Consider the following 24,625-nt stretch of genomic DNA (forward strand, 5'->3'; position numbering starts at 1 on the left):
GCTGGTATTATTTAATGAAGCTGCCAGTTGAGGACATCTGTTTCTCAAACTTGACACTAACGTACTTGTCCTCATGCTCAGTTGCTCAGTTGTGGACTGGGGCCTTCCACTCCTCTTTTTTTTCTGGTTAGAGCCAGTTTGCGCTGTTCTGTGAAGGGAGTAGTACACAGCGTTGCATGAGATCTTCAGTTTCTTGGCAATTTCTCACATGGAATAGCCTCCATTTCTCTGAACAAGAATAGACTGATGAGTTTCTGAAGTAAGTTATTTGTTTCTGGCCATTTTGAGCCTGTAATCGAACCCACAAATGCTGATGCTCCAGATACTCAACTAGTCTAAAGAAGGCCAGTTTTATTGCTTCTTTAATCAGCATAATTGCAAAAGGGTTTTCGAATGATCAATTAGCCTTTTAAAACAATAAACTTGAATTAGCTATCACAATGTGCCATTGGAAAACAGGAGTGATGGTTACTGATCATTTTGTTTTCCTGCCTAAACAACCCAAGGTCTTTACAAATAGTGAATTGAATCTACTGTGCCTGGTTGAAGATCAAGTGTACAGTGGGGCAAAAAAGTATTTAGTCAGCCGCCAATTGTGTAAGTTCTCCCACTTAAAAAGATGAGAGAGGCCTGTAATGTTCATCATAGGTACACTTCAACTATGACAGACAAAATGAGAAAAGAAAATCCAGAAAATCCCATTGTAGGATTTGTAATTAATTAATTTGCAAATTATGGTGGAAAATAAGTATTTGGTCACCTACAAACAAGCAAGATTTCTGGCTCTCACAGACCTATAACTTCTTCTTTAAGAGGCTCCTCTGTCCTCCACTCGTTACCTGTATTAATGGCACCTGTTTGAACTTGTTATCAGTATAAAAGACACCTGTCCACAACCTCAAACAGTCACACTCCAAACTCCACTATGGCCAAGACCAAAGAGCTGTCAAAGGACATGAGAAACAAAATTGTAGACCTGCACCAGGCTGGGAAGACTGAATCTGCAATAGGTAAGCAGCTTGGTTTGAAGAAATCAACTGTGGGAGCAATTATTAGGAAATGGAAGACATACAAGACCACTGATAATCTCTCTCGATCGGGGGCTCCACGCAAGATCTCACCCCGTGGGGTCAAAATGATCACAAGAACGGTGAGCAAAAATCCCAGAACCACACGGGGGGAACTAGTGAATGACCAGCAGAGAGCTGGGACCAAAGTAACAAAGCCTACCATCAGTAACACACTACGCCGCCAGGGACTCAAATCCTGCAGTGCCAGACGTGTCCCCCTGCTTAAGCCAGTACATGTCCAGGCCCGTCTGATGTTTGCTAGAGAGCATTTGGATGATCCAGAAGAAGATTGGGAGAATGTCATATGGTCAGATGAAACCAAATGATAACTTTTTGGTAAAAACTCAACTCGTCGTGTTTGGAGGACAAAGAATGCTGAGTTGCATCCAAAGAACACCATACCTACTGTGAAGCATGGGGGTGGAAACATCATGCTTTGAGGCTGTTTTTAAAGAATGAATGGGGCCATGTATCGTGAGATTTTGAGTGAAAACCTCCTTCCATCAGCAAGGGCATTGAAGATGAAACGTGGCTGGGTCTTTCAGCATGACAATGATCCCAAACACACCGTCCGGGCAACGAAGGAGTGGCTTCGTAAGAAGCATTTCAAGGTTCTGGAGTGTCCTAGCCAGTCTCCAGATCTCAACCCCATAGAAAATCTTTGGAGGGAGTTGAAAGTCCGTGTTGCCCAGCAACAGCCCCAAAACATCACTGCTCTAGAGGAGATCTGCATGCAGGAATGGGCCAAAATACCAGCAACAGTGTGTGAAAACCTTGTGAAGACTTACAGAAAACATTTGACCTCTGACATTGCCAACAAAGGGTATATAACAAAGTATTGAGATAAACTTTTGTTATTGACCAAATACTTATTTTCCACCATAATTTGCAAATAAATTCATAAAAAATCCTACAATATGATTTTCTGGATTTTTTGTTCCTCATTTTGTCTGTCATAGTTGAAGTGTACCTATGATGAAAATTACAGGCCTCTCTCATATTTTCAAGTGGGAGAACTTGCACAATTGGTGGCTGACTAAATACTTTTTTGCCCCACTGTATGCACATTTGTCATTTTGTGCCACCAAAATAGGCATGTATTCAGCTCAATATAGGGCTTTGCCTACCACCTAGTGGACAATATAAATTGTAAGACAAAAGCAAAAAACAAATCTGGCCATTCATCTCAGGCGCCGTCCAACGGTTGTGTTGGTTGGTTGGCACTGGCACCTTGATGAGCAAGCTAGATTGCTACAGGAACAGTTAGGTGTTTAAAAAGTAACGTAATTACAAGGAATTAAGTCCATACAATACATATTTGGTGATACTATAGAAAGGTAGCAAGCTACTTTAGTTAGTTCACCCCTATATGTAGAGGGAAGATAGCTAAGTGCTGCAATTAGCTAGCTACCTGAACTTGATGTGCTAGTTTCTAGTAACATTAGCAGAGTAGTTAGATAGCTTTGATATTTTACCCATTATCTATTGTAATACACACCACCTGTTCTTTGTCACAGCTATGGAGAGAACCCAGCGAGGGATCTCTGATCAAATGAAAAATGAAAACAAGCATTTCTTATTGGACAAGTTCAGGTAGTCCCTCCCGTTCCTCAAATTTCGGCCCATTTGCTTACATTTCGTGCCTAGTGAATACAGCCCTGATGTACTCAAATGGGGGTAGACAGAAGGAGAGATGTGAGGTATAAGAAGTAGGAGAGGTAAAATAGAACTTAATTGAGACTTCACCCAAGCACTGTAGCAACTGGACCGTTATGCCTCCTAAGTGTTTTTACTCTACAGTTAGGGTTTCAGCATCATCCTCAACATACCACCACTAAATCTGACAATGGCAATGAATGTCATTTTTCCCAATTCACCTTCAAGTTCTATCTACTCCTCCCACTTACCTCAGCTCTCGTCTCGTGTCCTCTCTCCTGCTCTTCTCTCTTTCCTCTCCTCCCCTCCCATAGATATCTGGGGCCAGACTCTGGTGGACGAGGCCCGTGAAGGCAACATGTTGAGGATCACGCGGGCGTTCCACCCCGTCTTCACCGAGCAGCTCACCACCAAGCTGGCCTACCTGACCTGCAAGGCTCAAGCCTAGAGGAACAAGTAAAGGAAGAAGACTTTGATATGTCCTAAATGGCACCCTATACCCTAGTGCACTACTTTTGACCAGGTCCATAGGGAATGAAATAAACACTACTTTTCACTGGGGCCCGGGGATAACACTTGAAGGAATACACTTTTATTTCACGTATGTTCATACAGTTATTTTAGTTATTTTGCCTGTGATATATAGGCCTATTGCTACTACATTTAAAAAAAAATGTCGAACAAATAGACAACGGGAGATGAGGGTATGAAAATAAAGGTTGGTATAAAATAAAATATATTTGTGGCTTTCGACTGCCAAACTTTGTTTGGTATCTTATTCTGCCTCTATACAACGTTGTATGTGTTGTTTGTTGACAACCTTGTCATTTACGAAGTTTTTTGGAACAGATTCCTTTTGGAACGTTCCACAAATGATACCCACCCGATAGAGGAGGCGCAACCAAGAAGACAAGTAATACGTCGGGACTGCATCAGATCTGTGTAGTTTAAGATCTGAAAAGTCAAAACGAGAGGATGTGTGGTTAGAAATAATGACGCAGTTCGTTGGGGTTACAAATACATGGTACTGAAATTGAGTTCAGTTGAATTCCGGCTCATACAGGAGTTTATTGAAATTATATAGTAGATATAATTGAAAAAACAGCAGTGGAAAAGTACAAAGGTGCAGTTGGGTAGAGGAGAAATTAAAACATTGCTTCGGGAAAAAAATGGGTTAGATCGCTGGCAGAGACAATGGGATGAAAGTAGTAAAGGAAGACGTTTTTATAGTACAAGGAAATCTGTACAGGAGATGGTGTCATACAATGAGAACAGAAGGGAGGAGGTTATGTGGTGTAGGATGAGATTCGGGCATATAGAATTGAATTTATCTTTTGAAATTGATAGGGGAACATGGTACTGGAATGTGTAATGGCTATAGGTAGAGGAAACGGTTGAACATGTATTACCATTTTGTGGAATGTGTGTAGGTTTTTTGACAGGGTCAGAGGTTGGCCGGGGGTGGGTGGTATTTTGGGTGGGGGTGATGGGAGTAGTGAGGTTTGTACTTATTTTATTAGAAATCCAGGGCTAGTTAAGAGAATATCGTGGCATAGATAGGTCTTCACACTCCAGTACAGTAGGTGGCGGTGTATGAGCTTGTCAGTTAATTGCGATTCGCCAATAAAATGTAAGATGAAGAAGAAAGGCAACGCAACTACTGCGGTACGTTTTGAGTTGGCCTGCCTACTTACTATATCCTGGAAACGACTTTTTTTTCTTGCTATATGTAAGACATAGGCTACACTGTAGCCAATATGTTCCTGTCCGTAAAGTGGCCGGTTTAGATTGTTGTAGCATATATTTTTGCAGTGAAACCATATTCAACTAAATTTAAAGACGTTGGATGTTTATTTTATTGTTTGACTTTACATAAGGCGTCTGAAAAAAATGAAAGTGTATTTCGTCGTGTGTGTGCTGAGCACGGTGGTAGTTTCTTGTTCGGGAGAAAATAGTCGCTTCGAGAAGTCATTCAACTATTCCCCGGGAATGATGCAAGTCCTCCGGGAGACGCTCACGGATTTGTCCGAGGAGGCGCACGGTTACCTGGTCCACCTTCTCGGGGCAAGGTCCGTTGAAAATGCACAGAAGGTGAGGAACAAAGAATAGCCGGCTCTAAGTTTAGATTTAACAGTAGTTCGAATCATAAATTCTTAGTCTAATGATGTCAGTTCTTTTGTCGAATTAGGTAGGTGTAAGTAGTAACAAGTCGGCCATATACGGGAACCCTTATGCACGCTTGTTTTAGTTCCGGATTTAGTGACCCAGATGTTTGCCTCAAACAGAACCCTCTATCAACTCCCTCTCGACCCTCCTATCAGTGTTTCTTTCAGGTGGTCAAGAATCTGGCTGAGGCAGCGGCCAGTGGAGCGAATGTGGTTATGAAGTACCTCGCCCAGTTCCTGATGGCAGCAGGAATTGATGGTAAACAGCTGGGATCATTCGTTATAATATTAAAGGCAAAACAGATGTTAGATCAACACTCCTATTCCCACTTTAGGAATACAGGCCCAGAAAGCTATTGCAATACTCTAGTCAGTCACAAACACTGTTCCCAGAGAGCTAAAGCATGTTACGTGCAGGCCTTTTGTTTCAGCCCAGCACTAACACACCGAATCAATGTCTCGATGAGCAGTTGACTAGTTGGATCGGGTGTGTTAGAGCGGGGCTGGAGCAAAAAACCTGCACAACCAGTGGCTCCACGGGACCAGGGCTGATAACCGGTGCACTATTCAAAAATGGAAAAGACAATAGTCAACACAAAAATAATAATTTCAGATAAGTCATTCTATTGATTGATGCAACATCTCAACACACAACCCATATACAGTGCGATGGTACACTCACATTGTCATTTACTGTAACTGTTCTCTGTAGACACACAACACAAAACCGGATGAAAGTCTGACCTGCCAAGGGAGCCCGTTACCCACTGACAGACATGCCCTGGATTAGGTGTGTGCGCCAGACGGGGAAACATTTTTCTCCACATTGCCAACAGTAACCTACTAGGCTTTGTGACTATAACTACCGGTACAATAATTACATAGCAACATACTAAAACCACATTTTTGCCAAGTCTTGGAATGGAGACAAGTAAAGGGAGCATTTTAAGATTGCTAGGCCAGAAAATGCACTAATATCATGTGTATCTATTTCTTTCTCTCCTCCAGTTGAAATGCCTGTTAACAGTATCACCCCAGATGCTGTAGTCTATATCGGTCAGTGGCTTCTGCTGGCTCTCATTGGCTACTGGCTGCTGTCCCTGGCCTTCCGATTGGTGGCGTCCACTCTGAGGCGGGTCCTGTGGCTACTGAAGCTGGGTGTGGTTTTAGGACTGTTTTGCCTGATCCTAAGTGACAGCAGTGCTGGAACGGAGACTACGGCGCTGCGATTGGCCGGCCTGGTGAGCGTCTGCGTCCTATTGGGTATCGGGCATTCTGGCACCGGGGGCGACAACACCTACCTGGAGGATCAAGTGAGGGTGCTAGAGAGACGAGTGAGAGAAATGGAGAGGAGGAAAGAGAAGTGAGGGGTGGATGGATGGGAACTGAAAGGCCTTGTTTTGTACATTAACCTAGGTCTAGGATCGTAACAAGGACGTTGTACATAAAGTTTTGTTAAAAAAAAAATAAAGTATTGTTTTACATAATGAAGCACTTTGCCTTTTTCATAAAGATCTTAGTTAATGTGTGTGAGAAACAGAATTGACAGCAAATATGATTAGCTTGTTTTAAAGGAAACAGACGGACAGAGTATTGTGTTTTCTGTTTATTGGAGGTGGACATATGCATGTCCTACAATAAATGCTTTTGATATTCGCAGAATAGAAACACTAAACATTCCATAAGGTCTCATGATACGTCATTGGAAATCATATTTTCTTCATGTCTACACGGATCACCTTTCATTCTCACGCCTTTCCAGTTATGGCAGCATACAACACAAACAAGTTCTCAAATAAAACAAAACAGATGCATACTTCCCATTACCTACATTTGAGATCTGTCCATTCCTTAAAGCGTGTTGGGTGTAGGGGGATGAGACAGTTGGTGAGAAAAGCAGTTTTGGGAAGAACGTTTTAAAAGTAACTACAAAGGTTTAAGCGTAATCAAGAGGCCTTCTCATTTGCCCTTCTCCAATTGAGATTTTTCCTTGACCAACTAGGGCCAGGAGTTTACTGTTCTGGTTACATGGTCTGGAAATGACCTCTCCCTGAATATAATCATGTAAAATACATTTCTCACCCCCTGACCTGACCAGGGGTACATTCATTAGGAACCTAACGGAAGCAACCAGGTAGGGGACTAACTGAATTTGTCCCAAAAAGTTGTTACTGTTTGCTTCATTGTGCACTTATGAATACATCCCAGGACAAGAAGGCACTGGATGCGTTTGTGTGATAAGGCTTAAGCAAACGACTAGATGAAATTCGAGGAGTGAAATCGGGTGAGGAGCAACTGCGACAGCCAAAAGTTTGGGCACGTGGTTTTGCACCAAATCTCAGACGAACATAGCAGTGTTGCCATTGTTATGAAAGTATTTCTTTGTAACGTTAAAATAATCATGCAGTTGACATGTAGGCACAAGTGGGATCATTTTTATCCCCATAATGCATCACACTTTGAAAGGTGGTGGCCACTGACTTGACAAAAGTGATCCGCTCGAACTGTCTGTAAAACCTTCAGGAGTGCTTCATTATTTAAGAGACAAATAGGATATTTAAATACCAAAATGAGCCTTTTAAACCAAGATATGTTGCAAATGGCACCCTATAGTACACTACTTTTGAGGGGGATGCAGATTATGTATAACATCTTAATAAAATAGCGCCCTCCCAGTGTATTAATAAGTTATTTAACTCTACATACCCACCCTGTTGAAATGACAGCAGTTTCATATGTAGAACTAAAATGATACCATGCATAATGAAAAACGGCTATACTTTGGGAAGTAAAGGCATTTGATTGTATTTGTATATATGTATATATATATATATATATGTATATATATGTGTATAAGTGTGTATATGTGTGTATATGTATACACACACACATACACTTTAAATATACACAACAGGAAGTGGCTACCTGACTGGCAGAGAGCTTTACTTGGTCTACCGAGTGGATGATGCGTTGTCCTAGCATCTTCTGATTGTATGATTAGGAGTGATGTGGGTTCTGATTGGATTATGATACACTTAGAAAAAACCATTTCCAAAAAGGTTCTTCGGCTGTCCCTATTTTTGGTTCCAGTAGAACCCTGAAAGGCAGTTATCGGTTGTGTTCCTCTCCTCAGACATTGCTGACGAATGCCAGATCTTACAACTCTTGGATAGCTATTTTACGTATCAGCTAACCACATGTTAGACTGTGCACGACAGCACAGCCGATGACGTGGCACGCAACCATTGGTTGATGCATGCAGCGCCGCCGCAGGGGAACATGACCAGAGTGTTTGATAGATGCCATACATTAAATTGGTGGAAGCCCTCAATGGCACTGCCCATGCCAATACTGCCTTTTGGCCACTAGAGGTCTCTATCATTCTATGGGCTACATTCCAATTATCTTGTACACTCCCCTTCTAAAAATAAATCGACTGGGAATATGGTGGAAACTTCCTCAAGATATTTTTTGCACCAATCCAATGCATGAGAGGGAGTGGATCAGTGCACACTTCTGGAGAAGGGTAGGGATCGTGGCCTCTGATTCAGTTTGACATGTTTTCCCCCCCGCCCAGACATTTTGACTGACTTCATCACAGCTATACAGGAAATAGTCCTTTTAAATTATCTCATTTCCTTCACTAATATCCCATTTACACAGAGACAAAAAAATAATAAAAAAATTGGTTACTTTTGTTTTTGTATACGTGAAAGGGGTAGGGAGTTAAAAAAAAAATCTAAATAAAATGGGTACATTTTTTTTTAAAACACCGAGACCTAGTAATGAAACCTGTTTTTTCACAGACCCTGTAACCCCCCCAAAAAATGAGAATGATCTCTGTCTTTTTGCAGGGAAATTAATTAGCACTTCCATTGTTTAACACCTCCCTAGTTTGAATCGCAAACAGGACCCATGGTTTAACGGGGGTCATCTAAATATGCCTTTTTTAAAAAAGGTAATAATAATAATAATAATGTCTTATGTCAGAAAACAGTATAACACTCACCAGAAAAGGATGGATAGGTGATTTGAGGGGCAATGTCTAGGTCATAGTTACATCTACAACATACTGCTTCCTCTCCTATCCCTCCCCATTTATATAAGTGGTCACAGTCAAGGAGATGAGCAAAGGAAGCCATTGAACCGTATTCGGGACGGAGCCGTGGCAACATTACTAAGGCCGCTCCTGATTGGACCGATGACAGGCGTTCTACAGGAAGTTGGTGGGGGCGTTTTTTCCTGTGTCGATGTTGAACTGGAAGGCTCCGTCTGTGGAGTGCAGAGCTTCAGAGGTGGGTGGGGGGACCTGGGGGGGAGGAGGGAGGAACAATGTCAGAAGGTGTGTGTGTGTGTGTGTGTGTGTGTGTGTGTGTGTGTGTGTGTGAGAGAGAGAGAGTGAGTGAGTGAGGACTGACCTGGGGTGGTGGATGGGCAAGGAGGGGATCAGTAGGAGACATGTTCTCTATCTTTATCTCCTCCTTCCCTGAGGGGGCGCTGTACGTCACCGGCGCATACCCCTGAAACACACACAGTTACGCAAGCTTCCACACACACATACTAACTACACTCTGAGATGAGATGGATCAAAACCAGAGTGGAATATGACAGCCACAAAGGAAAAGGAGGGAAGTGGAGTGAGAAAAGACACTATGCAATGGTTAAGTAGAGATATACCATCGGCGCCACAGGGTACTGGTTAGGTGGCCCACTACTGTTAGTGGTCAGAGGAGAGGCACAGTTTGTTCTACAATCTGAGGGAAGAGGAGTAGGGGCTGATTTGTAGAGTTGTATAGAATCGAATAGGGTTTACTAGCATAGAGTGGAATAGAACAGAGTACACTCTTAGTACATTTTTTTTCTATGTAGAACCTTGAAGGGTTCTTTGACTGTCCCCATAGGATAATCATTTTTGGTTCCAGGTAGAACCCTTTCTACAGAGGGTTATACATGGAATGCAAAAGGGTTCTACCTGAAACCAAAAAGGGCTCTTGTATGGGGACAGCCAAAGAACCCTTTTTTCTAAGATTGTAGAGTATAACTCCCTACCATCGGAGGAGCACCAGGGTTGTACTGTGGCTGGTTGGGTGGTGGGCCATTCCACTGTGGGGGCTGGGCAGGGGGGTACAAAGGGTCCTGGGAGGGGTAGCCTGGGTTGAAGCACTGAAACAAACCACAACAAAAACACTGTCACACTCTTTTCATTTCTTTTCCCGAGGAGTTTCACCCCTGACGGGGGGGGGGGGGGGATTATGAGGGTTCACTAACAACCATACCAACCGCTGATATAATGGAGAGATGGGTGGACTCACAGAGAGAAACATAATGGAGGAGAGATGGATGGACTCACTGGTTGAGGTGGGGGTCCGGTCCATTGAGGCTGTCCAGGCATCCCAGGGTTGGGGGGAGGGTAAACCTGAGGGTAACCTCCCTGTACATGGAGGAGCACCACAGTAAAACAGAGGAACTCAAACACTATTGGTGTTGTGTAGTTGTGATTATGTTGTATGTTCTTGGATGCTATTTTTACGTATCTGCACTCCTGCCTACACAATTAACCCTTGTGGGTTAAAGTATTTTGAATTGAATACTATATGCGATATACTCATACAAGTACTGTACATAAACAGATACTAACATGGACAACCACAGTTCCCAAAGTTAGACAGAAGGACTTATATACTCAACACATTATGGTTCATGACAAGACGAAGATAAGAAAACGACACACAGTCGTGGCCAAAAGTTGAGAATGACACAAATATTAATTTTCACAAATCTGCTGCCTCAGTTTGTATGATGGCAATTTGCATATACTCCAGAATGTTATGAAGAGTGATCAGATGAATTGCAATTAATTGCCAAGTCCCTCTGCCATGCAAATGAACTGAATCCCCCAGAAACATTTCCACTGCATTTCAGCCCTGCCACAAAAGGACCAGCTGACATCATGTCAGTGATTCTCTAATTAACAACGGTGTGAGTGTTGACGAGGAAAAGGCTGGAGATCACGCTGTCATGCTGATTGAGTTTCAATAACAGACTGGAAGCTTCAAAAGGGAGGGTGGTGCTTGGAATCATTGTTCTTCCTTGGTCAACCATGGTTACCTGGAGGAACCATGTGCAGAAACACGTGCAGTCATCATTGCTTTGCGCAAAAAGGGCTTCACAGGCAAGGATATTGCTGCCAGTAAGATTGCACCTAAATCAACCATTTATCGGATCCTCAAGAACGGTTAATTGTTGTGAAGGCTCCAGGGCACCCAAGAAAGTCCAGCAAGCATCAGGACCGTCTCCTAAAGTTGATTCAGCTGCGGGATCAGGGCACCACCAGTACAGAGCTTGCTCAGGAATTGCAGCAGGCAGGTGAGAGTGCATCTGCACGCACAGTGAGGCGAAGACTTTGAGGATGGCCTGCTGTCAAGAAGGGCAGCAAAGAAGCCACTTCTCTCCAGGAAAAACATCAGGGACAGACTGATATTCTGCAAAAGGTACATTGATTGGTCTGCTGAGGACTGGGGTAAAGTCATTTTCTCTGATGAATCCCCTTTCCGATTGTTTGGGGCATCCGGAAAAAAGCTTGTCCGGAGAAGACAAGGTGAGCGCTACCATCAGTCCTGTGTCATGCCAACAGTAAAGCATCCTGAGACCATGTGTGTGGTTGCTTCTCAGCCAAGGGAGTGGGCTCACTCACAATTTTGCCTAAGAACACAGCCATGAATAAAGAACGATACCAACACATCCTCCGAGATCAACTTCTCCCACCCATCCAGGAACAGTTTGGTGACGAACAATGCCTTTTCCAGCATGATGGAGCACCTTGCCATAAGGCAAAAGTGATAACTAAGTGGCTCGGGGAACAAAACATAGATATTCTGGGTCCATGGTCAGGAAACTACTCAGACCTTAATCCCATGGAGAACTTGTGGTCAATCCTCAAGAGGCAGGTGGACAAACAAAAACCCACAAATTCTGACAAACTCCAAGCATTGATTATGCAAGAATGGGCTGCCATCAGTCAGGATGTGGCCAAGAAGTTAATTGACAGCATGCCAGGGCAGATTGCAGAGGTCTTGAAAAAGAAGGGTCAACACTGCAAATATTGACTCTTTGCATCAACTTCATGTAATTGTCAATAAAAGCCTTTGACACTTATGAAACACTTGTAATTATACTTCAGTATTCCATAGTAACATCTGACCAAAATATCTAAAGACACCGAGGCAACAGACTGTGAAAATGTATATTTGTCATTCAAAACTTTTGGCCACGACTGTATATATAGAATCACTATCTATTTCAATGACATATAAAACACAAGGCATGCACAAACCAACACACCACAGTATGTAGTTAAGTGTATAAAGAATAAATTAATAATGTACCATGTTAGGATCTGGACCTGGGCCATGATAGAACGTCTGCAATAACCACAGAAAATAAAACACGTCACGTTATTACCGCTCAACTACAAAACACCATGCGTTACTGCAACAATGTCATTATTATAGTAGTGCAGCATGGGAGACGAGGTGAGACCGATTAGAGGGAGGAACCTAAGGGCAACTTCTACATGGGATTTGTCCCAAACGGCACCATATTCCTGAGTGAACTAGTTTTGACCGGAGACCTATGGCGAGAATCGGGTGCCATTTCATAGCCAAGCCACCATCTAACTATCCCTCACCGGCACACCAGGTCCAGGGGACACCCCTCCTCCGGGCATGTTGTAGCCGGGAGGGGGGTGCAGAGTCTCGGGGTTGTCCAGTTGGATGGCGGTGGTGTTGGGGGATTTGTTCTTGAAGATCCTCTTCCGGCAACAGAAGCAGATACTGGCGGGGATACCAAGCAGGAGGAGGAGGGCCATGAGGGGGTTGCCTGCTTCATTCTCATGTTTGTCTGGAGGGGGGAGGGGGGGTGAGGGGGACAGGGAGAGAGAGAGAGAGAGAGAGAGAGATGCAGAAGGAGCGAGACGGGGAAGTTAATTTGGGAGACATTGCAAAGCCGTAAGGGGAACAGGAGGGAGTGATTGACAGACGACATGTGTTTCTCTATGCATGTTGTATTCTATCCCCCCCCCTCACCCCACAGCTTACTGAGCAGCCCTGTAGTCCTACAAATAACCAACTAATTAGTGACAAACAGGGACATGAGCTGCGAGCCAAACAATGTGTATCCCGAATGGCACCCTATTCCACTATGGGCCCTGGTCAAAAGTAGTACACTATATCAGGAATAGTGTGCCATTTGGAACAAAGGGCCAGCATACCAGACCATTGGGAAGGGATCCTGATGCTGTGTCTATTTCCATGACCTACTCGAACTTCAACATGACCTAACAGAGGTAAGTTAATTCTAAGAATTCTATGCAGCCAACACCACTTGTCTCTCTATACAGCACCAGTTTGTATCTCGGACTTGTTACTACTTACACTATGCACTAAGCATACTTGGATATTTGTGGACTAGTTTTGACCAGAGCCCAGTGTACTAAATAGGGTGCCATGGGGTGCTTATTACATACGCTGCGGCTACTGTTAATTATCCATCCTGTGGCCCAGTCACTTTACCCCTACCTACAGTGGGGAGAACAAGTAATTTGATACACTGCAGGTTTTCCTACTTACAAAACATGTAGAGGTCTGTAATTTTTTATCATAGGTACACTTCAACTATGAGAGACGGAATCTAAAACAAAAATCCAGACAATCACATTGTATGATTTAAGTAATTTGTATTTTATTTCATGACATAAGTATTTGATCACCTACCAACCAGTAAGAATTCCAGCTCTGACAGACCTGTTAGTTTTTCTTTAAGAAGCCCTCCTGTTCTCCACTCGTTACCTGTATAAAAGACACCTGTCCACACACTCAATCAAACAGACTCCAAACTCTCCACAATGGCCATGACCAGAGAGCTGTGTAAGGACATCAGGGATAAAATTGTAGACCTGCACAAGGCTGGGATGGGCTATATTACAATAGGCAAGCAGCTTGGTGAGAAGGCAAAACTGTTGGCGCAATTATTAGGAAATGGAAGAAGTTCAAGATGACGGTCAATCACCCTCGGTCTGGGGCTCCATGTAAGATCTCATCTCGTGGGGCATCAATGATCATGAGGAAGGTGAGGGATCAGCCCAGAACTACACGGCAGTACCTGGTCACTGACCTGAAGAGAGCTGGGACCACAGTCTCAAAGAAAACCATTAGTAACACACTATGCCGTCATGGATTAAAATCCTGCAGAGAACGCAAGGTCCCCCTGCTCAAGCCAGCGGATGTCCAGGCCCATCTGAAATTTGCTAATGACCATCTGGATGATCCAGAGGAGGAATCAGTAAGAGCATTGAAGATAGGCCGTGGCTGGGTCTTCCAGCATGACAACGACCCAAAACACACAGCCAGGGCAACTAAGGAGTGGCTCTGTAAGAAGCATCTCAAGGTCCCGGAGTGGCCTAGCCAGTCTCCAGACCTGAACCCAATAGAAAATCTTTGGAGGGAGCTGAAAGTCCGTATTGCCCAGCGACAGCCCCGAAACCTGAAGGCTCTGGAGAAGGTCTGTATGGAGGAGTGGGCCAAAATCCCTGCTGCAGTGTGTGCAAACCTGGTCAAGAACTACAGGAAACATATGATCTCTGTAATTGCAAACACAGGTTTCTGTACAAAATATTAAGTTCTGCTTTTCTGATGTATCAAATACTTATGTCATGCAATAAAATGCAAATTAATTACTTAAAATCATACGTGATTTTCTGGATTTTTGTTTTAGATGTCATCTCTCACAGTTGAAGTGTACCTATAATAAAAAAATGACAGACCTCAAAATGCTTTGTAAGTAGGAAACACTGCCGATTTTGCAGGTTATCAAATACTTGTGCTCCCCATTGTATATGTACAGTCGCAAAATAGTCAGACCTCTACTTTTTCCCCATTTTGTTACGTTACAGACTTCCTGTAACGGAAGACTTGGTGGGTCCAAACTTCTTCCATTTAAGAATGGAGGCCACTGCGTTCTTGGGGACCTTCAATGCTGAATACATTTTTTTGGTACCCTTCCCCAGATCTGGGCCTCGATAATCCTGTCTCGGGGCTCTAGAGACAATACCGATATGGACCTTCGTGGCTTGGTTTTTTTCTCTGACATGTACTTTCAACTGTGGGACCATAGAGACACGTTCGTGCCTTTTCAAAATCATGTCCAATCAATTGAATTTAACACAGGTGGACTCCAATCAAGTTGTAGAAACATCTCAAGGAGGATCAGGATGCACCTGAGCTCAATATTTCTGTATTTTACAAACGCTTTTAAAAACCTGTCTTCACTTTGACATTATGGGGTTGTCTGTAAAGTAATGAGGATTATTTATTTAGACCATTTTAAGAATAAGGCGTGTTACGTTACAGCCTTATTACCTCATACCCCTGCTCATCAACTGGGTATTGGTACTCTGTGTATATAGCTATGTTATCATTACTCATTGTGTATTTATTCCTCGTTATTATTTATTATTTTGCATTGTTGGGAAGGGCCCATAACTAAGCATTTCACCAGTCCTACACCTGTTGTTTTAAGAAGCATTTGCCAAATAACTGTAGATTTTATTTTTTTCATGATTGCGCAGACCAAGGTTTGGAGTGAAGTGGTATCCCTCCCAAACACACTCACGATAACTCAGAAGTGAGTAACGCTGCAGAGCTAACTAACAATCTATGGCAACACAGCGAAACCACAACCTGTGAGTTCCATCCTGACGATGGCGACCACCCGGTCTCGCGTGTCCTTCAGCGTGTAGTAGCCCACGTCCGAGGTGTTGACGTTCTGGATGCTGATCTTGGTGGAAAGGGTCTTGACCCGGTTCCAGTAGTCCGGGAGGTCCTGGGCCACCACTGCCCCATCATGCACCAGGGTGACATTGGCGTTGGCGCCCGAGAAGGAGAGCGTGGCGTCGGCCTGGTCGATGCCCTCCAATGAGATGTGGAGTTCCTCGCCCACCACGCACTTCGTGTACTCACGCCTGGCTGAGAAAAGGAAGAACATGATGCATTAGGGGGAAAGGGTGAGAAAAAGAGGGGAGGAGGGTGTACATGAAAGGGTGAGAGAGGAGAGGTGGGTGAGAGAGAGAGAGAGAGAGAGAGAGAGAGAGAGAGAGAGAGAAAGAGACAAAAGGCCAAGACGATAAAAGTAATTGTTATGGCTATCTAATTAAAGGGATAGCCATAGTCCCAGGGTTAGATGAACTCGTGGATACCATTTATGAAGGACATTAGAGGTAGTTTTGCGAGCCAATGCTAACTAGCTCTAGAGCATGCGAGCTGTTCCTATAGACTTCCAGTCATTGCGCTAACAGCTAGTTAGCAACTTCCTTCAAACTTAAGCAGAGACATAAAAATGGTATCCACGAGTTCATCGGACTCTGTGGAAGTAGGATGAAGGGCTTCGTGCCAAAATCCCGAAATGTCCCTTTAAATAACATGCAAAGCACTCACTGGTCACAGCCACTTTGAGCGAGGAGATCTCCTTGTTCCAGTAGTCTCTCTGGACATAGGTCCCCTGGTCCTTGTAAGTCACCTTCAGGGGGCAAAGGTCAAACACTTAACAGGGATGATAAAATCAAACTTTCTTTATAAGTGCATTTAAAATCTCTTCACAAAAATGTTTAAATAATATATGAAATGAAGAGGTAGAGGATGGTAGGTGCATTGCTGGGACGGGATGGGTGTTAAAGTAATATTAACAGTACCGGTCAAAACCAAGTGGTGAGTTTTGTTAAGTAGGATACCATCTCCTCAAATCCCCACTCAATGACCTCTGGTGGTATGATCTGAGTTGATATACTTTATTGTCCCCGGGGGGGAAATTTGCCTTCGACAATTAAAGAGACAGTCACTCACTTTGTCCAGATACCAGCTCCTGTCGGTTCCTGTCCCAGACACCTTTCCTCTGGTGGTCCGGGATCCACGGCCCCAGTACAGGTACGTCTTCAGGGGCTCTGCAGCGGGGGTGAACTCCAGCTTCTCAGCACTCTTCGGGAGGTAGATCTTTAGCTGATGCCCGTGGGACAGACGCTTGTGCAGGTCGGGCACCACGTAGCCATCTGAGTGCGAGAGAGTGAGTGAGAGTGAGAGAGAGAATATGGATGAGAGCAAAAGTGGAGAGAGAGAAAAAGGGTGTGAGGATTAACACATTTTATTCCACATTATCTGAAGCCGAGGTAAACACAGATAATGTAGTTTGAAACCCTTTTAAAAACAACTTTCATCTACAAATTCTTGGCATCTTCTGACATTGTCTCAAATGGCATCTTCACTATAAAGTGCACTATGGGCCGTGGTCAAAAGTAGTGCCCTATATAGGGAATAGGGTGCCATTAGTGACGGGCCCTAGGTTTCCGCTGTTGCCTAATGCATTTGGTGGTGTAGGAAGGTGTGGTGCAGGAGCCGTAAACGGGCCCTACCTACACGGCAGTGTACTTTTGAACATTCCTGTCTATTCATTTTGAAATGTCAACCGAATCTTCCTCCGGGATTTCATTTGTCACATCATTAACTGTGTTTTCACATGTTTTTTTTGTTGGTTTGTTCGTGACCTTTCAGTGGAATGTAAAAGAGCCAATAAAGCGGGAGTGCCGTGGGGTGCTGGTGACACTCCCCGCTCGCAACTCCCGGCTGGGGATCGGGTTAAAAATCATTATGTCATTCTTCCCAGCTTTCTCCCTTCTCCACCCGTGTCATTTATTTTCTCTCCTTTAAAAAAAATATATTTATTTATATATATTAATATATAATATATTTAGGAAGCTCCAACTCACCCACACTGAGAACAGTGCCCAGCAGGATCCAAAGACTCCACATCATCTGTATTGGCATATCACAAGAAATATGATAAATTATATTATGAACAGGTTGTGGGGGGGGGGGGGGGGGGGGGGGGGGAGTGATTGTCTTCTGTGCAATCTAAATAGTCACAACAAAACCGGGGGAGTGATTGTTACAGTCAAACCGAGCAGGGGGGGGGGGGCATGTTAGGACAGTGTTCCCCACCGTTTGGTCTTGGCTCAACCCTTTTGGTACTGGATAGAGGAGACTAGAAACTGAGGTTGCGTCCCAAATGGCACAGATTCCCTAAATAGCGCACTACTTTTGACCATGGCTCTGGTCAAAAGTAGTGCATTTGATAGAGAACAGGGTGCCATTTTGGCCGCAGCCTGTCCAGACTGGAAATTAGGTCTAGTGGGTCAGGAGACGATGTGAAGAGCAACAGGGACAGGCAACTAGCAGTCCGCAGGCCCTTGGATGCCCAAATGGCACAGATTCCCTAAATAGCGCACTACTTTTGACCATGGCTCTGGTCAAAAGTAGTGCATTTGATAGAGAACAGGGTGCCATTTTGGCCGCAGCCTGTCCAGACTGGAAATTAGGTCTAGTGGGTCAGGAGACGATGTGAAGAGCAACAGGGACAGGCAACTAGCGGTCCGCAGGCCCTTGGATCAACCCCCCAAAAAAGTGACAGGCCCTAAACTTCATAGAAGTGTGACTGCCTTTAAAAAGCAACGAATCCATTTGAAAACAGCCTGTGTGGCATCGATATGAGTCAGAAGCAGTTCTTCTAGTGCAGTGATGGGAAACTGGAGGCCCTCAGATACATTTCCCAAAAAAGTTGTGGGCAACTGCAGACCCTCATGAGGAGTTCAGATTTTTTGTTGGATTTAGAGATGAGTGCAAATAATGCAAATCAACTGAGCTCAAATAGTGATAAATAATGTAGGCTATTTGCAGCTTTACCTTTAGGAATGTTAAAGTAAAAATCGTAAAACTGAAATGATCACACCCCCCTCTTATTTATTATACTATAAAAAGCTTAACTGATCCTAGATCCACGGCATTCCTACTCCGAGACACTTCGGGGGTCCATGGAGTTACCAAGGTAACGTGGGCTCCCGAATCACAACCGGCCGTGATTGGGAGACCTATAGGGCGGCGCACAATTGGCCCAGCGTCGTCCGGGTTTGCCCGGTGTAGACCATCATTGTAAATAAGAACTTGTTCTGATTTGCCTAGTTAAATAAAGGTTACACAACATGGCCGGTCACACCGCTACCCCCCGTCATGTCTCAGAACAAACTTTATTGTACAACCCTTCCTGTTGTTGTAATGCTTACAGTCCTCTCCCACACACAGCACAGCCACCGTGGAAGAAAATACACAGTTTACCCACATCCTCTGGAATTTGCACACTACAGAAGTGTGTGAGTCAGTGTGGAATTCGATGCTTCACATTTCGTGATTCTATGGCAATATGGCTCTGTGTTAGGCTATAATAGTTTTATACCTTTGTGTAGCCTAACCATCAAACAATCTCTGAAACTTTATTTTAATCATTGCCACACTAAACCGAAGGTGGGCAATTTAATCAGTCACTTGAAATGATTACAGAAATGTTATAAAGAAACTGATCAGATCTATGATTAGGCTACATCGACCAGTCCACAGGCCTGTAGACCATAGCATGCAATTTATAATATGTATTTTTTAAATAAATGATTTATTATGACGTATAACCTATTCTCAGGCATCTCTCCGGCATGATCTATAAAAACTAGGAAACTAGCATAACCGTTTGATAAGGATCGGACCATTCTCTCCCCCCTCCTCCACCCCCACAAATCTAACTGCCTGTAGCTCAGGACCTGAAGCAAGGATATGCATATTCTTGATACCATTTGAAAGGAAACATTTAAGTTTGTGGAAATGTGAAATTAATGTAGGAGAATATAACACATTAGATCTGGTAAAAGATAATACAAAGAAAAAAAACATGTTTTTTTTCATCATCTTTGAAATGCAAGAGAAAAGCCAATATGTGACTTAGGAATCTTTAGATTTTGACCACTAGATGGGAGCAGTGAATGTGCAACGTTTTAGACTGATCCAATGAACCATTGTATTTCTGTTAAAACTGTATCAAGACAGCCCAAATGTGCCTAATTGATATATCAATACATTTAAGTTCATAATTGTGCACTCTCCTCAAACAATAGCATGGTATTCTTTCACTGTAATAGCTACTGTAAACTGGAAATGGCAGTTAGCTTAAATTCTTGTTAATCTTTCTGCCCATTTCAGATATGTCTATGTCCTGGGAAATGTTCTTGTTACTTAAAATCATCATGCTAATCCCATTAGCACACGTTAGCTCAACCATCCTGATCACATAAGAGGTTAAACGGCCTCAACCTGATGAGAATCCATAGAACACTACAGTTAGTAGTGGCCGTCTCTGCAGATAAGTGGCAGTTCACATGGGGCTGTATAATCTACAGAGAATTATGCTTTTACTTTGGGAGTGGGACAATAGAATTTAAGCAACAACAAAAATCTAACAATGATGAACCAGAACCACATTCAAGCAGATTTCTAGGAATGAAGGAAGTCTACTATTTTATACAGTGGGGCAAAAAAGTATTTAGTCAGCCACCAATTGTGCAAGTTCTCCCACTTAAAAGATGAGGCCTGTAATTTTCATCATAGGTACACTTCAACTATGACAGACAAAATGAGGAACAAAAAAAAATCCAGAAAATCACATTGTAGGATTTTTAATTAATTAATTAGAAAATTATGGTGGAAAATAAGTATTTGGTCACCTACAAACAAGCAAGATTTCTGGCTCTCACAGACCTGTAACTTCTTCTTTAAGAGGCTCCTCTGTCCTCCACTCGTTACCTGTATTAATGGCACCTGTTTGAACTTGTTATCAGTATAAAAGACACCTGTCCACAACCTAGTTGAAGTGTACCTATGATGAAAATTACAGGCCTCATCTTTTAAGTGGGAGAACTTGCACAATGGTGGCTGACTAAATACTTTTTTTGCCCCTCTTTAAAAAGGTCCAATGCAGACGTTTTTATCTCAATGTCATATCATTTCTGGGTAACAATTAAGTATCTTACCTTTATTGTTTTCATTGTAAATGGTAAAAAAAAAAACATGTCAAGAAGCTTAAAGAATTTGAGAAATTTCTCAAGCAAGATTTTTGCTAGGACTGTCTTGGAGTGGGGAGGGTAAAACTGAAAACTAGCTGTTATTGGCAGAGAGGTTTGGAGACAACGGGGAGGGAGGGAAATACTAGTTAATAGACCTTTCTTATTGGTCTATAAACTAATTTGCTGCCTGGTGATGTCACAAAGCAGGCCAAAACTCCATCCCACCAAATCAGGCTGACATTTCATATAGCCATTACACTAAAAAGGGGATTATAATTTTCACAGTATTATTCCAACCCCATAGTGTGGACATGAAGAGTTTATTCCCAAAATGCTACATCCACCAATTTTTCACATTTGTTTTTTCATCAGAAATTCTTGATTATGGGTACCTTCGTGTGGTTATTATATTATTGTTCTCAGATTAATAATTCATAGATGTGTATGAAAAACGCTATTTATGAATTGTTTAACTGAAATGGAATGTTCATATCCTGTATATTTGACTGTGATATGTGGGCATCTCAAGTCTCTATTTTAAGATTAATCCACTTACTCCATGTCATTATGGATAAGAGCATCTGCTAAATGAATAAAATACCAAATGTAAATGTTTTGCATACAGATCTCATATTACTGCATCGAATTATTTTGGTATAATATGTTTAGACATTAATGTCACAAATGTATCATTTGTATATTTCTTTATTTAAAAAAGTAGTTATTTGTTACATTTGACTGTGTAAAACCTAGCAGTACTACTTATTTATTTGAGAGTGAGGCGGATGTATGTAGCCTATAGCATTTTGCTGAAGAAAAAAAAAAACATACGATTAGTCTCTGAAATGAAACCATCAAGCGATAGATTTTAAACAAATACATGTCTGTCCTCAAGTGTCTCTCTCCATTTTCCGGGAGGAGCTTCACGCAGTGACCGGAGATGGCAGAGCTGAAAGGGTAGTCTGAGCGTAGGGAAAAGAACGCCGCGGGCGTGTTCAGACCGGCAGCAGAAATTCTTCGCGTATTTATTCCGCGTTCAAATCTACTGGGAACTAGGAAATCTACGACTTCCGACTTTAGTGGGTTCGAAACAACTGAAATCGGAAAAGAAACGGGCTCCGACTGTGAAAAATCGATTTGAACGGTCAACCCGCTAGTAATCTCTTTCTAGAGCATCGACTTCAATTCAATTCAAGGGCTTTATTGGCATGGGAAACATGTGTTAACATTGCCAAAGCAAGTGAGGTTCCGACCTGAAGATCACTGATGTATCGAGTTCCCAGTTGTCTTAAACGCGGCATTAACACTGAAGCCCGTCCAGGGCACACGTGACTTCCCACTTTGAATCATTAGTGATAGAGTTCCAAATGGCACCCTGTTCCTCTTAGTGCACTGCTCTGGCCAATTCGTTTAAAATCTATCACTTGATTTGTTTTTTACTTTTTATTATTTGGTAAATATTTTCTTAACTCTTCGTGAACTGCAGTTGGTTTAAGGGCATTACACGGTAAAGTCTAAATTATAGCAGGGGTAGGAAGTCCGCAGGACATGGGCAGCAGGTAATAAGTTATACTATTTACAACTAACAATGATAAAATGTCCGTTGGGGGAGGGTCGGGTGTCAGCGGCATTGGAGTGGAGTGGCTGTCCCAGGTTATGATGCAGCTCGACAATATTCTCTCGATGGTGTTCCTATAGAACACTGCGAGGGACATCGAGGACAGGTCACATTTCAAATCAAACAATTTGTCACATGCGCAGAATACAACAAGTGTTGACCTTACCGTGTAAAGCCTTTAACAGTGCAGTTCACGAAGAGTTAAGAAAATATCTACCAAATACTATAAAGTACAACCTTTTTTTTTTTTTATCAAGTGAGATTTTAAACGAATACATGTCTAATTGAACAACCCCATGCCATGATTAGATAGTGAAAAAACAATTTATTTAAATCAACATTTCTGAACATGGATATGCAGCGTTTTGGAATGAAACTCTTCAAATATACATAAAAACACAGGATTGTCACGTTTTGGACTGCACTGTGCCATTAACGCCTATAGTGCGGTTCACTGTGACCGGGGAGACAGCGAGTCTGACTCAAAACAATATGCAGACACGCACAACCCACCTTGCACGAGACAGGGAGACTCGCACGCAAGCGCCCAGACATCATGGATTACGATGCAATAAAAATAACAAGAATCTCCAAAGCAAATTCCAAACAAACATCACTGAACAAGGCAATTGAAATAAATCCTACAAAGAGTGTCAATTGCCTGTTGCAAAGAAACAGGCTGAATAAACTAAAAGCCACAATGTAACATTTCACTTTGAGCAGTAAACATAGTTCTCACACACACTTCTTATTGTGCATGCAGAATAAATAGATAGGCGACATACCTTGATATGAAAGAATCCAGGTGATTCTTTTGCTGTTTTTCTCCTCATAACAGTGTCTCTCTCTATTTTCCGGGAGGAGCTTCACGCAGTGACCGGAGATGATAGAACTAAAAGGGTAGTCTGAGTTTAGTGGGGAAAAACGCACGGGCGTGTTGAGACTGCTAATGACGGACGAATAGACAATGGACCTGATCGGACAGCTCAGATCCTCTGCTCTTTTCTGTCCATAAGAAACAATTGGATCGGTGGAAGAGGCAAGGAAGGAGGGTGTGGTCAAGCAAGGCAGCAGAAATTCCTCGCGTATTTATGCCACGTTCAAATCTACTGGGAACTACGAAATCTACGACTTCCGACTTTAGTGGGTTCGAAACAACTGAAATCGGAAAAGAAACGGGCTCCGACTGTGAAAAATCGATTTGAACGGTCAACCTGCTCGGAATCTCTTTCTAGAGCATCGACTTCAATTCAATTCAAGGGCTTTATTGGCATGGGAAACATGTGTTAACATTGCCAAAGCAAGTGAGGTTCCGACCTGAAGATCACTGATGTATCGAGGTCCCAGTTGTCTTAAACGCGGCATTAACACTGCGAAGCCCGTCCAGGGCACACGTGACTTCCCACTTTGAATCATTAGTGATAGAGTTCCAAATGGCACCCTGTTCCTCTTAGTGCACTGCTCTGGCCAAAAGTACTGCATTACAGGGAATAGAGTGCCATTTGGGATGTAGAAGTCTAGAAGATACAGGAGGAGACAATGTATCTAGATGATTCTCTCAAAATAATGGTAATTACTGTTTGAAAATGATAACTTGTTATAGCTTACTATTAATAGTCTTTAGAAGCCTAGAAAACTTTGTTTTCTCAGAGCCTAGGCCTAAGTGATGTGCTCTAATTTAGGCGTTCATTCTAGTTTAGCTTACTCTAAAATGGTATTGCCTCTAACCTAAAGTGAAAGAAATTGTATTAATTCACATTGATAGCAATAAATTATAGCAGGGGTAGGAAGTCTGCAGGACAGGGGCAGCAGGTAATAATTTATACATATTTACAACTTTAACAATTATGAATGTCCATTGGGGCGGAGGCAGGGTAAATATCCATTGGGGTGGAGGCAGGGTAAATATCCAATATCCAGAACTAAGAACAGATACAGCCCTTGGTTCACCCCAGACCTGACTGCCCTCGACCAGCACAAAAACATCCTGTGGCGGACTGCAATAGCATCGAATAGTCCCCGTGATATGCAACTGTTCAGGGAAGTCCGGAACCAATACACGCAGTCAGTCAGGAAAGCTAAGGCCAGCTTCTTCAGGCAGAAGTTTGCATCCTGTAGCTCCAACTCCAAA

At 42.9% G+C, this 24,625-nt stretch overlaps 2 protein-coding genes across 5 annotated transcripts; one reads left to right on the forward strand and one right to left on the reverse strand.

Annotated features, from left to right (window-relative positions):
• Positions 1 to 4,344: 4,344 nt before the first annotated feature.
• On the forward strand, positions 4,345 to 8,522 carry LOC109894136 (transmembrane protein 109-like). 3 transcript variants are annotated; one of them, XR_004210546.1, is made up of 4 exons: positions 4,345 to 4,817; positions 5,048 to 5,150; positions 5,604 to 5,681; positions 5,900 to 8,522. XR_004210546.1 is itself a non-coding variant. In XM_020487374.2 (3 exons), exons 1-3 carry the CDS (start codon positions 4,617 to 4,619, stop codon positions 6,256 to 6,258), a joined length of 651 nt encoding a protein of 216 aa, XP_020342963.1. In that variant the 5' UTR covers positions 4,359 to 4,616; the 3' UTR covers positions 6,259 to 8,522. The 3 variants fall into 3 exon arrangements, 2 of the variants coding, with proteins under 2 accessions (XP_020342963.1, XP_020342961.1); XM_020487374.2 differs by lacking the exon at positions 5,604 to 5,681 and having other exon boundaries at positions 4,359 to 4,817; positions 5,060 to 5,150; XM_020487372.2 differs by lacking the exon at positions 5,604 to 5,681 and having other exon boundaries at positions 4,362 to 4,817.
• On the reverse strand, positions 6,485 to 23,563 carry LOC109894135 (cleavage and polyadenylation specificity factor subunit 6). 2 transcript variants are annotated; one of them, XM_020487370.2, is made up of 11 exons: positions 23,280 to 23,562; positions 17,703 to 17,748; positions 16,786 to 16,988; positions 16,381 to 16,462; positions 15,628 to 15,912; positions 12,579 to 12,790; positions 12,277 to 12,312; positions 10,242 to 10,322; positions 9,941 to 10,054; positions 9,310 to 9,411; positions 6,485 to 9,200 (listed from the first exon to the last, which is right to left on the reverse strand). In XM_020487370.2, the coding sequence occupies exons 1-11, from the start codon at positions 23,325 to 23,327 to the stop codon at positions 9,105 to 9,107; spliced, it is 1,305 nt and encodes a 434-aa protein (XP_020342959.1). In that variant the 5' UTR covers positions 23,328 to 23,562; the 3' UTR covers positions 6,485 to 9,104. The 2 variants fall into 2 exon arrangements, with proteins under 2 accessions (XP_020342959.1, XP_020342960.1); XM_020487371.2 differs by lacking the exon at positions 12,277 to 12,312 and having other exon boundaries at positions 23,280 to 23,563.
• Positions 23,564 to 24,625: the final 1,062 nt, after the last annotated feature.

Source organism: Oncorhynchus kisutch, linkage group LG7, assembly GCF_002021735.2.
Source record: "Oncorhynchus kisutch isolate 150728-3 linkage group LG7, Okis_V2, whole genome shotgun sequence".
NCBI classification, from domain to species: domain Eukaryota; kingdom Metazoa; phylum Chordata; class Actinopteri; order Salmoniformes; family Salmonidae; genus Oncorhynchus; species Oncorhynchus kisutch.